The 14,004-nt window shown below is 34.2% G+C and overlaps 1 protein-coding gene across 1 annotated transcript in view; it reads left to right on the top strand.

The window, feature by feature from the left end:
- The first annotated feature begins 7,945 nt into the window (after positions 1–7,945).
- LOC132739524 (eosinophil peroxidase-like) overlaps positions 7,946–14,004 on the top strand; it is a 31,469-nt gene continuing 25,410 nt past the window's right edge. Inside the window, exons 1-2 of the mRNA XM_060727237.1 lie at positions 7,946–8,049; positions 13,408–13,631. Of these exons, the coding sequence (XP_060583220.1) occupies positions 13,409–13,631 (223 nt within the window). The 5' untranslated portion in view covers positions 7,946–8,049; position 13,408. The remainder of the gene's footprint in view (positions 8,050–13,407; positions 13,632–14,004) is intronic.

Raw genomic sequence — 14,004 nt, 5'->3', positions numbered from 1 at the left:
CTTGCTATAACAAGCCAAGCACCGTCACTATAACGGTCAGTTTTGCTTGATTCTATTAAAATATCCATATGAGTATTATGTAAAACAACGTCATTATAATGAAAATTTAACAGTTCCGAACTCCTTAAAAAACCGGAGAACGATAAAAGTAATGCACAAATAGTTCTCTGTGTAAAAACATTTCCTTCTTCGAACGAACTGTGATACATAGACTGTAATAATTCAACTGTAATTGGTTCTTTTTTATTAACAGGTTTAGCTAAAATACGTTTAGCTGCCTCTAATAATTATGTTAAGTACAATTTTAGAATTAGTTGGAGAACAAAGGTTATATATAAAAATCTGGAAACAAAGTGATCCCTCGGAAGCATTAATCACAACAAAATTACACGAGAATTGCAGACTCGGTTTGATTGAGTCTGTACATGAGGGATAATGAAAACGTGCAACATCCCTCACGCCCCCTAGCACCGGCTTGAGCGGTACTCAATTCTCAACACTTAATAGTGCTGGCATCAATGATCCCGAAGGACCAGAAAAATATAACAACACTGAAGTGAAGTACGGGGCAACTTTTTACAGCTGCCACACGGCACTTGACACCTGCTGTTGTGAAGTATAAAAATCTGGAAACAAAGTGATCCCTCGGAAGCATTAATCACAACAAAATTACAAGAGAATTGCAGACTCGGTTTGATTGAGTCTGTACATGAGGGATAATGAAAACGTGCAACATCCCTCACGCCCCCTAGCACCGGCTTGAGCGGTACTCAATTCTCAACACTCAATAGTGCTGGCATCAATGATCCCGAAGGACCAGAAAAATATAACAACACTGAAGTGAAGTACGGGGCAACTTTTTACAGCTGCCACACAGCACTTGACACCTGCTGTTGTGAAGTATAAAAATCTGGAAACAAAGTGATCCCTCGGAAGCATTAATCACAACAAAATTACAAGAGAATTGCAGACTCGGTTTGATTGAGTCTGTACATGAGGGATAATGAATACGTGCAACATCCCTCACGCCCCCTAGCACCGGCTTGAGCGGTACTCAATTCTCAACACTCAATAGTGCTGGCATCAATGATCCCGAAGGACCAGAAAAATATAACAACACTGAAGTGAAGTACGGGGCAACTTTTTACAGCTGCCACACAGCACTTGACACCTGCTGTTGTGAAGTATAAAAATCTGGAAACAAAGTGATCCCTCGGAAGCATTAATCACAACAAAATTACAAGAGAATTGCAGACTCGGTTTGATTGAGTCTGTACATGAGGGATAATGAATACGTGCAACATCCCTCACGCCCCCTAGCACCGGCTTGAGCGGTACTCAATTCTCAACACTTAATAGTGCTGGCATCAATGATCCCGAAGGACCAGAAAAATATAACAACACTGAAGTGAAGTACGGGGCAACTTTTTACAGCTGCCACACAGCACTTGACACCTGCTGTTGTGAAGTATAAAAATCTGGAAACAAAGTGATCCCTCGGAAGCATTAATCACAACAAAATTACACGAGAATTGCAGACTCGGTTTGATTGAGTCTGTACATGAGGGATAATGAAAACGTGCAACATCCCTCACGCCCCCTAGCACCGGCTTGAGCGGTACTCAATTCTCAACACTCAATAGTGCTGGCATCAATGATCCCGAAGGACCAGAAAAATATAACAACACTGAAGTGAAGTACGAAGTATGTCATGAAACCACTTAATGCTGTAAAATGCCGTTATTATAGGCCTACAAGAATTAGCAGTTTGTATCAATGACGTAAGATATAAAGCCACCGGAAAATCCCTTGCGGGCAAAATGTCCCCACTACCAAGACCGTTAGCTAAAGCCCAAACCCTCCATCTGTTGAAAGCATTTGTATAGTTTTTGCGCGTGCTGTCAGCTCTAGACTGGAGGAGTATATCCGGCAGTAGAGTCACTTTGTCCACCAGGATCTCCGGCAGGTTATCTATCTCGTCACGATGGCTCTGGAAAAATAAATGTATAATCATACTTTTAAATTACATGAAAACTTGATTGCGTGTAAAATTCGTAATATATAAGATTTAGAAAACATCTCCTGAAACTTATTCTTAAGTGACGCAAATTTACCATTCTTAAAATACCAAAACAATAATACGAGAAACGAAAGTGTCTGTCTATATGTATAAACGTCTTAATTACAAAAAATTATCAAAAAACATAACGAACCAAAATATTCTTAACATATGTATGTAACGATAAGATAAATACCAATAAAATGCTAAACTTTATAAAAATTAAAGTCGTGTATGTTAAGTCTTAAAGGAAACATTTACACAGCTAATTAATCTTAAAATTAATGGCTGTTTTATAACCCTCTTTAAAAAACTTTTTCTCATGGTTGCTAACCCCAAAATTAAAACCCCTATTTTCATAGTTGCTAAACCCTTTAAATTTAAGCTATTTCCCCTTTGGCTGGAAAGGGCCTCATTATGCTAAAACTCAGGGGCCCCCAAAGGCAAAATTTTTAAGCTATTTCTCTTTGGCTGCTTAGCCAAATTAAAACTTTTTCTTTTGGGGCTGCTAAGACCCTCTTTAAGCTAGTATCATGTCTTAAGCCTAAAATTAAATATTACCGTTAGCAATTTTTCTTTGGTTTTCTTTTGCCTCGTCAAAATATTCTTAGGGCCTTCCCTATGTTATAACAATATTCTATGGCTCCCTAAGCTTTTTTAAAAAATCTAAGGGTTTTTTTCCCAAAACTTTAATTTATGTCAAAAGGGGTTTTAGAATTAGTGTGATTTTGGGGTCCGGCGTGACGTTAGACGCTTGTTAACTCTAAAAAACAATTAACACTTTAGAAAACAATTTTTAGAGCAAGCATATCGAAAGATAAATCTTGATTGCCAAAAATACCCCTTCCGTTCGAACATTTTGTGTAAAATTGCTTTTCACGAGGTAACATAATAAAATCTACTACTTCTTTACAAAATCTACCATCGGGACATAAAATAGGCCAAAAAGCCGCTGAGTTTAGGAACAACAAGAATTCCTTGTGCTCTGTCTTGTTTCATTTTACGTAGGACCTTTATCACAATAGATATTGGCGGTACAAAAAGTCCAAATCTCCCTGACCATTCTTCTGAAAAAGAATCGACTCCTGAACAATTTTCGTTCCAAAAATGTGACCAAAATACTGGCAAATTAGCGTTACGATTAGAGGCGAACCAGTCTACATCTAATAGTCCCCACTTTGACTGTAAAGTATGTAAAACAGTGAAATTGATTCCCCAATCATCATAATCGATAATTTTTGATATGTAATCGCTTTTCTGATTCTGAGACCTCGGAATCCATTCTTCATCTGTAGAAATCGAATTTTGTAAACAATCTGTATATACTAACAGCAACTTGCTGTAAATCACGTACCATCGACCCTTTTGGTATTATTTTACTGACTGCTTGATTGTCTGTAAACCATTTAATACGGTTGCCTCTAAGCAAATGTACTATAGATTTTAAAACCCTGAAAACTGCGGTTAATTCTCTCCAAGTAGAGGAAAGTAGCATTTCCTCGGGAGTACCGTAAGTAACGCTTTTAATAGTTGTTACTTCGTAACCACCGTAAGCGTAACTGCTTGAGTCAGAATATACTATTTTAGAGTATGAGGGGTTAATATACATGTCCCTAGCGCTTAAACTAAGTATTTCGTTTCGCCAAAACTCTAATTGTTCTCTACTTTCATGAGAAACTCGGACATAATAATTCCAGTGAGGAGCAACTAATATATCCATACTAATATATTTAGTCATGATAAGGGAAATATTTCCGAATACGATAGACATTGATATGATTTGACCTACGAAACTAGCTAATAAACGTACACAAACACGACTGTGTTTCTTTATAGCACTTTCGATCATTTCAAGTGTGTTTAAACACTTTGAAATTCTCGCTTCCGGTACGGAAATTATACCAGATTCAGAATTTAAGCTTAAACCTAAAAAATCCATGATACGCGTAGGTTCCAAGATACATTTCTCTAATTTGGGAACAAAACCTGAAGAAATCAGATCTTGCTTTATCTCTGCAGCTACGGTGCTTATTTTATCATGGGTTTCGTCTGTAGCGAAACCATCATCAAGAAAACATAAAGTCTTTTTGCCCTCGCCCCGCCATTTTACAATTAAAGGGCGAAACACCTTACTGAAAACATATGCGCTCGTAGATAAGCCAAAAGGGAGAACTAAAAACTTATAAAAAGTTGAAGCGCCTTGTAAATTTGTCCAGGAAAACCCCAAAAATGTAGTATGTGGCGGGAAAATCTCAATAAAATGATAGGCGGAATGAATATCAAATTTTATCATCCATGAACCTTTTTTGAGAAATTCAAGAGCTATTTTGACATCGTCATATTTAAAATACTGTTTCCATAAATGCTTGTTAACTGCACGTAAATCTAGAATAAGCCTACGTTTGTCATTCGAACGAACAGAAACAGTCAAAGGATTTACAATAAATGGTATTTCTTCGCAAATTTCTATCAAGCCCCTGTCTAACAATTCTTGAATAGATTGAATAACAAAATCTTTGTTTTCTAAAGCAGACTTATTATTGGGCAAATGGCATGATTCGGGTTTAGAGAAAAAAGGAATTTTATAACCCTGCAAAATCGTATCAATAACAAAATTAATTGTTGTAATCGATTTCCAAAAATTTAAATTTTGTCTTAATCTACCCCTAACAATTATTTCTTTCTGACCAGACTCATATTCAAAATAATCCTCTGTTAAAAACTTAATTTTATCTGTCATTAAATTTTCAGAGTCATTACATAAATACTCATCTTCTAAATCAACTGTATCCGAAATGTTACTTCTTGATTGGCTTGAAGCTGGTTGCTGAACTGTCTGCGACAAGAGGGCATGAGCGCCGGAAGTGGTCGAAAGATCCACACATGAAACAGGAACCGTAGGCGGTAGATCGTTGTTGATATGGGCTGGAGCCTCGAAAAAAGCCAGTGCTTCGTGCTTGTGAGATCGGAAATGGTGCTGTTGATGCTGCTGTGCTTGGGAAGCGAAAAGTAGGAGGAATAGAAGGCGCAGTAACCGTAGCAGATGGTTGTCTGCGTGTCGTCTGAGAGCGTTTGGCTGACTTAGACTTTCGACGTTTAGCTGCTTGATTTTCAGCCCTTCGGAGCTTTGCTTCATCGTCGGAATCACTGGCGAGAGGGTTTGATGTATAACAATCAACAGTATCCCACCCGAATTCGGACTGGTCAGCGACTTGAATTAGTTTCTGTCTGCGAGAGACTAAATCTACTGATTCTTCCGGGATTTCGCTGCAGTACTCGTACTTTTTGTTTTTGAGAGCCCAGTCCAATTGATTTAAATGTTCTAGTATATCACGGTTAAATTCATGCTGAATTTTATTACCTTTTCTCTTCCAGTCAAAGTCCAAATCTGCTTTTAACTTTTTAACTTCCTTCCATACAGAAATATTATTACCCCGTACTTCTTCACGTAAAGAATTAACATCGTCGTTGTGCCTTTGTAACTGCTGTGTTATTTGCAATAACTGCTGTTGGATTAAATCTGAAGTACTGTTAGAATTTTCTTCACTCATTATCGTCGGCTGTCCTAGCACTGAATGACCACGTTGTACATTATACCCTAGAAACTCGTGCGCTACACAGCGCCACCTATTGCAAACAATTACAACGAAATAGGGGGAAATAATTATCTTCTAATTCACTGCGTTCAAACGCAGAAAATTATATATATTTCGGCTATCTTACATCGTTTTGATGCTAAGAAATTAACCACTCAGGCTCAGATAATGCTTCTAATTACATTTGAACTTATCTATATTAGTTTAGGTTTTCGCTTTCTTTTGTTGTACTACGAGTTTTGTACAAATTAAAACACATTTAAGCAAATGTCTCCTTTCGATACATGAAAATATATAGATATATTTGATATAAATGTATATCGAATACAGCCATTTGCTTATCTCGTATATATGTTAATCGAAAGATAAAAATATAAACTAGAAACTATTCCTACCTGAAAGCTTAGAACTTATATATTTATATAACATCTGTTTTTTGTGAAACGACTTTTGTTGATGATGATGATGATTATAACGGTGTTCTTTATAATTATGATAAAAATTATAATTATTATCGTTACAATGATGGCTGGTTAGTATATATCAGATACTTATATAAATTGTTGAATTTTGAATTTAATAATGCAATTTTAACTATATTTTACCGGTTGAAAGAGGGCAGGTTTGCGTGTAGCATGCCATTTCAAATACTAGCTGAACTCTACTTTTGCTATCCCTCCACTTAACTAAACAGTTACAAAAAATATCTTTGTAATTTAATAATCAATAAAAAAATGCAATTGACTGGAATTAGTGTTAGGGAATAATCGGTTGCTGTTATATCTTAGCATTGCTAGTTTAAATCATTATATCTAAAGAAATGTTCACTATAAAATAGAGAAAAACAGAATCCCTTAATGAAAAAAATCAAAAAATCTACAAAACAACAATTTTTCTTCAAATTTATCTAACAGGCCATATTTAAACATGAAAAAACGCGATTTAGGGTAATTTCAAGTATTTTCATCATTTTCTGTTAACCCATTACGTTATATACACGCCTTTTAACGTCTTTTTCACACACCCCCCCCATTTTTGTTGTCTCAAATGGTGAAAAAATGCCTTATTTAGGCCCCCAACACTTGTTTTTGTTTGAGAAATGTTGTTAAAAAAGTGACCTCGTTTTCGGCGCGGCCCCCAAACCAAAAGATACATCAGGGGGTTGCCAGAAGGGGGATGTGTCGCCAAGAAAATTTTGGACTTGTGAGAGGCTATAAATGGCCCCAGATTGATCTTAAGGTAACGTGTAACCAACGTTGAAAAGCATTTGACTCTATCTCAATCCATTGAGAAGTTGCAGCACTTTGAAATCAATTTTGATGGAAAAATCAACGTAAAATAGTGATTTTTGGCAATTTTGAGATGTCCCCTCGTTGCCATGGTAACAGAAAATTTAAGCCTGAGCATGTTGTTGCAAGGGCAATGGTCCAGTCAACATTTGTGCCAAGTTTGATAAGTGTTGAAGCAGTTTTTATAGTATTATAGCAATTTGAACTTGTAACGGGAGACTTTTCAATGAAAACAGCCATTTTTCACAAAATGCTCATGAAGTAATGGGTTAAGAAAGCCAAACACGACAGAATTGTAAAATGTTGCAGGCTCGGTTTGCTTGAGCCTGTTCAAGGACGGTGCTGGAAAGTGCCAGTTACCGTCCACGGCCCCTAGCACGGCTTAAGCAGAATTCAACATTTAAACGCAACATAGTGAAATTTTGAATTAAGACACATTTAGAACCTTCAATGTGACACAGTAGTGTCATTCCATGAAAATCGGCGTATGGTCCTCAAGTAAAAAATGCTTTTGTCCTAAACGAGAAAACAAAATGGGCGAAATATATAAAATGGAATGTTGAAAGGGGGTCTGATGTTATGAAGCATGCATATCACAGACAAGACGTCAAAAGACAAATTTAAAAAGCAGGCAACATATCCTAATAGTGATTATACAGTATTCATGTACGAAAACTGGAACCACCCAAATTGAAAAAGGTCAAATACAAGAAACTAAAAATACCATCTAAAATGTATACACATAGTGTAGTGCTGGACGATTCTTAAGTCGTTGCGACCTCTAGCAAATATTCATATCGAACTTGTATGTAATTATATGTAATCAGATTCAATTGTTTTGTTTTTTTAACCAATGTTGTATCGTGATCATGAAGTTTTATGATGCTAAAGTCACTGCTTTATAAGAGAAACATTTGGCCGTTTTAAGGATTATTTGCACATGTTACATTGTATCGAACGTGTTTGACGTACTTAGGGGATTATTTCGCTGATTCTGGCTTTCTAACTCTACGTAGATATACATAATTACATAAACACAAGCATACGCTCCAGGCATAGATACATAAACGTTAGGGACTTTACAGTAAACCTGTAGAAAGCAAAGGTAAATCTACTTTTATGTATTTCATCAAAACTTTCAAAAATTGAAATTTCGTGAAATTTTAACCATAAAAAAGTTTTACATTCATTATTGTTATATATTAATCATATTCTATATGTTATTGAAATTAGGTCTGTCCAATAAGTCATGGACAAAAGCGTGTAAATATAAAATATTAAACGGACCTTTAAAAAGTAAATTAACTGATGTTAAATACACCATTTCAAAACTCCAGCATGGTATCATTTAATTGGGATTACACAAAACAAATTTTGAGACTACATGGTTAAAGTGACATTATGCCCATCCAAGGGTATGATTGAGTGAACATACGAATGTCAAAACAAATTTTCATGTTGCCATATATCCTTTTAATATAAAAATTTATTTCACATAAACAATAACCAACGCACGGATCCAAAGGAATTTTTGGTAAATATCCAGTAACATTCAGTTCATAAAAAGAGTGGGACAGTCTTTTTATATTTTAGGCAGATTTAAATTTTATTCTAAACATTTTTCAATATGAACTGTGGGTCAATCACCATTGTAACAGTCAATCTTTTGAAATATATAGTCAGTTCAGCTGAACTTAACTATAAAATATGAGCATAATGCCACTTTAAGCAATGCAGCTTACGCTTCGTCATAATTACTTTTCTGATTTATTTGTCTCAATGTTGTTCTTTTTTCATAAAGGTCAAACTTCACAATTTTTATAGTACATGACTGTGTACTTAAAAGGAAGATTTGTAAACATGTACGTCTTGCGGTATCTTAGTATTTTTTTCCCCATAAAATGTCAGACATAGGTAAATATAACGTCATAACTCTGTTTTATAGAATTATGTTTAAGGCTTGTTATATGGCGATTCTTGGCGTGGGCCTCAAACGCACACTTCAAATCTGTATTAATGCTTTGATGTGTAGCGTATGAATATTTTTTTGAACTAATGTTTCTTATTCTACTTCAAGTTGATGGAGATACACTTGGGCAAAATTATTTTAGGCTTAGACGTTATATATTTTTGATTTACTGCAACTGTCATGACTTTGCTGGACAGCTCTCGTATGTTAATTCAAAATGGTACAAAGTCATATTGCTACCACACTGACATCCCCCCCCCCAAACAAAAAACAAGAAAAAAAAAACAAAAGCAGCAACAACAAAAACAACAACATGCAAAACATACATACTCAATATGAGAATGATACCTATAATGAAGCATCTTGTAGCTATGTTTTAGTGTTTGTTTTAAATTTCATTAAAATAGTCATTTAAACCAATTGTTTAAGTTTGCAGATGAACTGACATTTTCCGAGGTCATTAAAACAATAAAACAATGTTTCTTCTGACAGAAAAGTAACTAACATATATGTGTTCGTATTAATAAACAATAAAGACATATAAAGCGATATTACCCCACTATAATTTCATATAAAGCTGTCATAAAACATAAATAAGAATTGGAAGACCGAAACCCATGGTTACAAATATATTTAGATTGCTCACACTTAAAGTTATTACCCCAGAAAATGCAGTTTGGGAGTTTCATCAAAAATAAAATTTCACCACAGACTCGTATATTTATATAGAAGTAGATAATAAGTACATGACTGTCTGACGAAATGAAATCTTAGTAAAGTATTTGAAATGTTAATCCTGCTGTAATTTTAAACCTAAACCGTTTCAACGTTTATATTGTAAAAATTGACATGAATTATCAACACATCCGTTAACTTGTTGCAAATAGATCAGTTTGTTGCGGGAAGAATAATTGTGCGCTTGGTAAGTTTTGATATCCTGCAATCGATTCCTGCACGTATCATGTATATCAAAGTAAATTATATATGAAAAAAGAGACACATAAGAAGAACATATTTTGGAAATCCGATTTTAAACTGACATTTATTTAGTAAGGTTACCTGTACCAAGCTATCCTACTTGCTACATGTTAACGGATGCGATAATAGGGGTGTTTATATCGGTGTCAAGTGAACTACAAGTAAATGGTTTCCTGCGGTGAACATTTTAATGATATATTTTAACTATTTTCAACATTATTTGGGGGGGGGGGATATATAACCGTTTGCATCAGGGATAAAGTTGAATAAATTTAACGATCACTATGGAAGAAGGTCTTTGGAAACTGGTGACCGTTGAAGACCGGAGAAGGTCGAGCATAAAACAATTATTTCTTTTTAAGAAAATGATTAAATAGGCCTTCATTTTATGAATAATTCCGAGCAAAAAATAAATAAAGTAAACACACAAGTTTACGCAGAAAATATCTCTATTTATTATGGCTGATGCCACTACGAATATTTTAATTTTGTAGATTTTCAGTATAAACAATTTATTGTTTGTAAAGTTTTAGAAAGATATTAAAGAAACATTGATAATTTTCAAACATACTGTCCTAGGATGATAATTTGGTCTTAACGGTACATGGGAAAGTCCAAAAACGGGGTTATCTGGATTATTATCCGATATCGTAAAAGTAAACACATATACTTTACAGTACCGTTTATATATTACCGTTATGGCTCTGCCGGTAGATCGAAGTTATTGTAACTTTTAATATTTTGAACTCATAGGTTCGAACCCAATGTAGTGCCATTTTATTACCACAGTTTTTTCTTCTTGCTCTGTTTTTTATCATTATTATTTATTTATTTTTTCGTTTTCCGTTTTGATTTCTTCTTATAATATATATTTCATAGTATATATTTTTTTATTTCTATTCTATTTTCTTTTTGTATTTTTTGATCGCAGAGTAATAAAATATTCGATCTCATATTCATGTATGTATATGAATTTTTTTTTGAACCATTGACTGTTCTGAGGTAAAAACAATATGTCTTACCAGTAGTCGAACTTCTGCCTGTACGGGTAAAAGACATTACCGACACGGTTGCTCTACCTACTGCGCTAACACGTCATATGATTATGTAGTTTTATTTTCATTTTTATAGGTTGTGACATTGATCTGCCTAACCTATTTTTCGCATTGTTATTGGTCTTTGTTATGTAAACAAAGGTTCAAGTTATCATCCTAGGACAGTATCATTCAAGTTTTTTCCAACTTTAACGGTAAAATAACTATAGAAAATTAGAAATAAACACCGATAAACACTTTCAGAACTAGCAGACGACTGGGGCTATTCGTATCAGTAGAATTTCGAGTAAAGATAAAGGATTGCGTATCTCACTGTATAAATCGTATGTAAAATGGTCTGACATATGGTAGGTTTAACAGTTAATTAAAATACTTTGAAGTCCAAAGATGTGTTGAATTTTATACAGTGACGAAGCTAAGATCCAAAGCTTTCTATTGGTGTAATACATTTTAAAATCGGACATTTAATCACAACAAACTAGCGGTTTAAAAACAGCTTATTTTGTATTGTTTTAGCATAAGCGATATCGATTTTACTCGAAGATAAGGGAAGCAACTCGCATTTTTTCACTCGATATACCTCGGTTATTTACGTAGATCATATTGAAAGTGTTTACAGGTAAATCCGTAACGTACCGGCAAACGGTATTTAGCTAGGTTTTCGAAAAGGTCAATTAACCAATCATGTACGGTTTACAGATCACATGCTCCTCCATGTACCGAAAACAGGTCACGTGCTCCTCCATGCCTCAAAAGTTAAACGCGTACCAATACCCTGCGGTCTCCAGACCGCAGGGAATAACAACTGTTTGGTTACAGCTATCTCTCATGGAAACTGCAAATTTTACTTCTATGCATATTTAATAACTATTAACACATAGCTTTACGTTTATGTTTTAGACCCGTTTCGTGTTGGGGAGTAGCTTTACTACAATGTATACGGTCATCAAGGAAAACACTGAATCAAATAAGCTAGGAGACGTATACAGGAGCACTGAATGTTTACAATAGGCAGCGATGGAAAACGTTAACATACAAATAATTGCAATGTTTCTTTTTTAACTTTAGCTCTAATTAAAGTTCATCAGTTTGTTTCATTTATAATTATCTTTAATCTGGCAAATGTAAAGAAAATGAAGCGTTTCTTCTCAGCAGAATACTGACTTACATTAGTATATCAGAAAAATAATGAAACATTAATACTTAAGCACTTGCATCAAATATACTGTGAATCAAATATAAATCATCATGAATATAAAAATGATTTTTGAAATTGTGTCGTGCACAACATTGAAACCATACATCATTTTGTTTTAGATTTAATGTTTTTCTTTGTCTTGGTAATTGGTCAAACGATTAATTAATTCATGCCTGCCGTTGAATCATTTCACCAATGTTTAATCTGATAGAAGGATTCATTGTGCGCAATCTAAGATGTAAGTCAGAATTCTGCTAAGAAGAAACACTTTGAATTGCTTTTACATTTGCCAGATGAACATTAGAGCTAAAGTTAAAACAAAACGCTGCACTAGTTTAAATGTGCTCCCAGATACGACTCCCAGTCTGTTCTGTTTATTGTTTTCCTTCATATACATTGCAGTAATAATGCCAAGTTTAGTTTTGCCTGAAAAAATCATTTTCCTTTAAAATGCACATGTTAAGAAGATATACTTTGACATTAGTAAAAAAGAAAAGAATTGCATACTCTTTATGAGGCAATTAATCACCAAGATATTTGACAGACGTAGGTAATTTATTCGTTGTCCATGTAGAGAAATAGGTTGCATAGATAATCTCTAATTATCAACGGAAGCTTACAAATCATGTAAAGAATACGACAGATGGTGTTGAACCTTAATATGCTCTGAATTCGAATGATAAAAATACACCACATTGTTTCTATGTGTGCGGGTATTGGTACGTTTCTTGGACTCAGTACTCATGTCTGTCTGAGTGTCTATCTATAATGTTAACATGCATTTGCAAAATAGATCCAATTAGATTTTGCTATTCTTTTAAATATTGAACAGACGTTTTCACAATTCAAAACATATTGTCAATCAAAATTATAACAGGTTTGATGTTGAAGAGGAAGACCAACTACATTATTATTATTGTATGTAATGGTTGCAATTACATTTGTTGGATGAATGTCAAAATATGCATTTTTATCTAAGACAAAAGAATAACTTAAGTGTCTATACTAACCTATAAGAAAAAAAACATGCGCAATAGAAAACCCGATTTAAATTATAAAATAGTGTGATATTATTTGAAACTTTTCTGTGAAAAAAAAACTTTAAATGTACTTTGATTTTTTTTCTTGTATATTTTGTATAACAATGTATACAGAATGGCAACATATGTAATTCTTTTTATGAAAATGCCTCATGTGCATGTCTGTTCGGCACCATTAATATGTTTCGATTTTGCTATAAATGTTTTCTCTATTTGTGTCAAGAATGCATCTCAGGATGAACATCAAAATACTAATCCTGGTTTGCTTTGGGTACCTGTTTGTTGTTGCCAAATGTGACGATGAAAATAATGGAAACAGTGACAGTAATGAAAACAACGTAATAAGTGAAAAGAAAGATATAAACGACCAAGTGCAAATGGCATTGGAAATGGGTAAAATGGAAGTAAAGGCAGAATCAGCACTCAACAAATTGAAAATGAAAAAAGGTGGGCTACGGTTTATAACATGATAAGAAATCATTACTGTCATTGATCAGGATTGAGATTTTGCAAAGTTTTAATTAAATTCTCACCGCTAGTTGTTTTCTTCCTAAAGAATTACTAAAATGTCCAATAAGAAGCCTAAATATTAAATGCATCGGATGGTAGTTCCATGGCTAGTTTCCTATAATCTGCATTCAGCAGTTATACATTTACTGTTATTTATCTTTAACTCTGCATAGGCTTTGAGCCATTGTAAATATTTACAAAATATACCAAACTTTATATCACATACTAACCCTTTCATCCTTGAGGGTACAAATTGTGTTAGATATATTGCCGTGAATCAAATCTAAAAATGCAAATCCTTTTCTTTCGC

This window comes from Ruditapes philippinarum, unplaced genomic scaffold, assembly GCF_026571515.1.
Source record: "Ruditapes philippinarum isolate M1 unplaced genomic scaffold, ASM2657151v2 ctg2939_1_1_1_1, whole genome shotgun sequence".
In the NCBI taxonomy this organism is placed as follows: Eukaryota; Metazoa; Mollusca; class Bivalvia; order Venerida; family Veneridae; genus Ruditapes; species Ruditapes philippinarum.
Note: the sequence above shows the minus strand (reverse complement) of the source record. Positions and strands in the feature narration are given on the sequence as shown.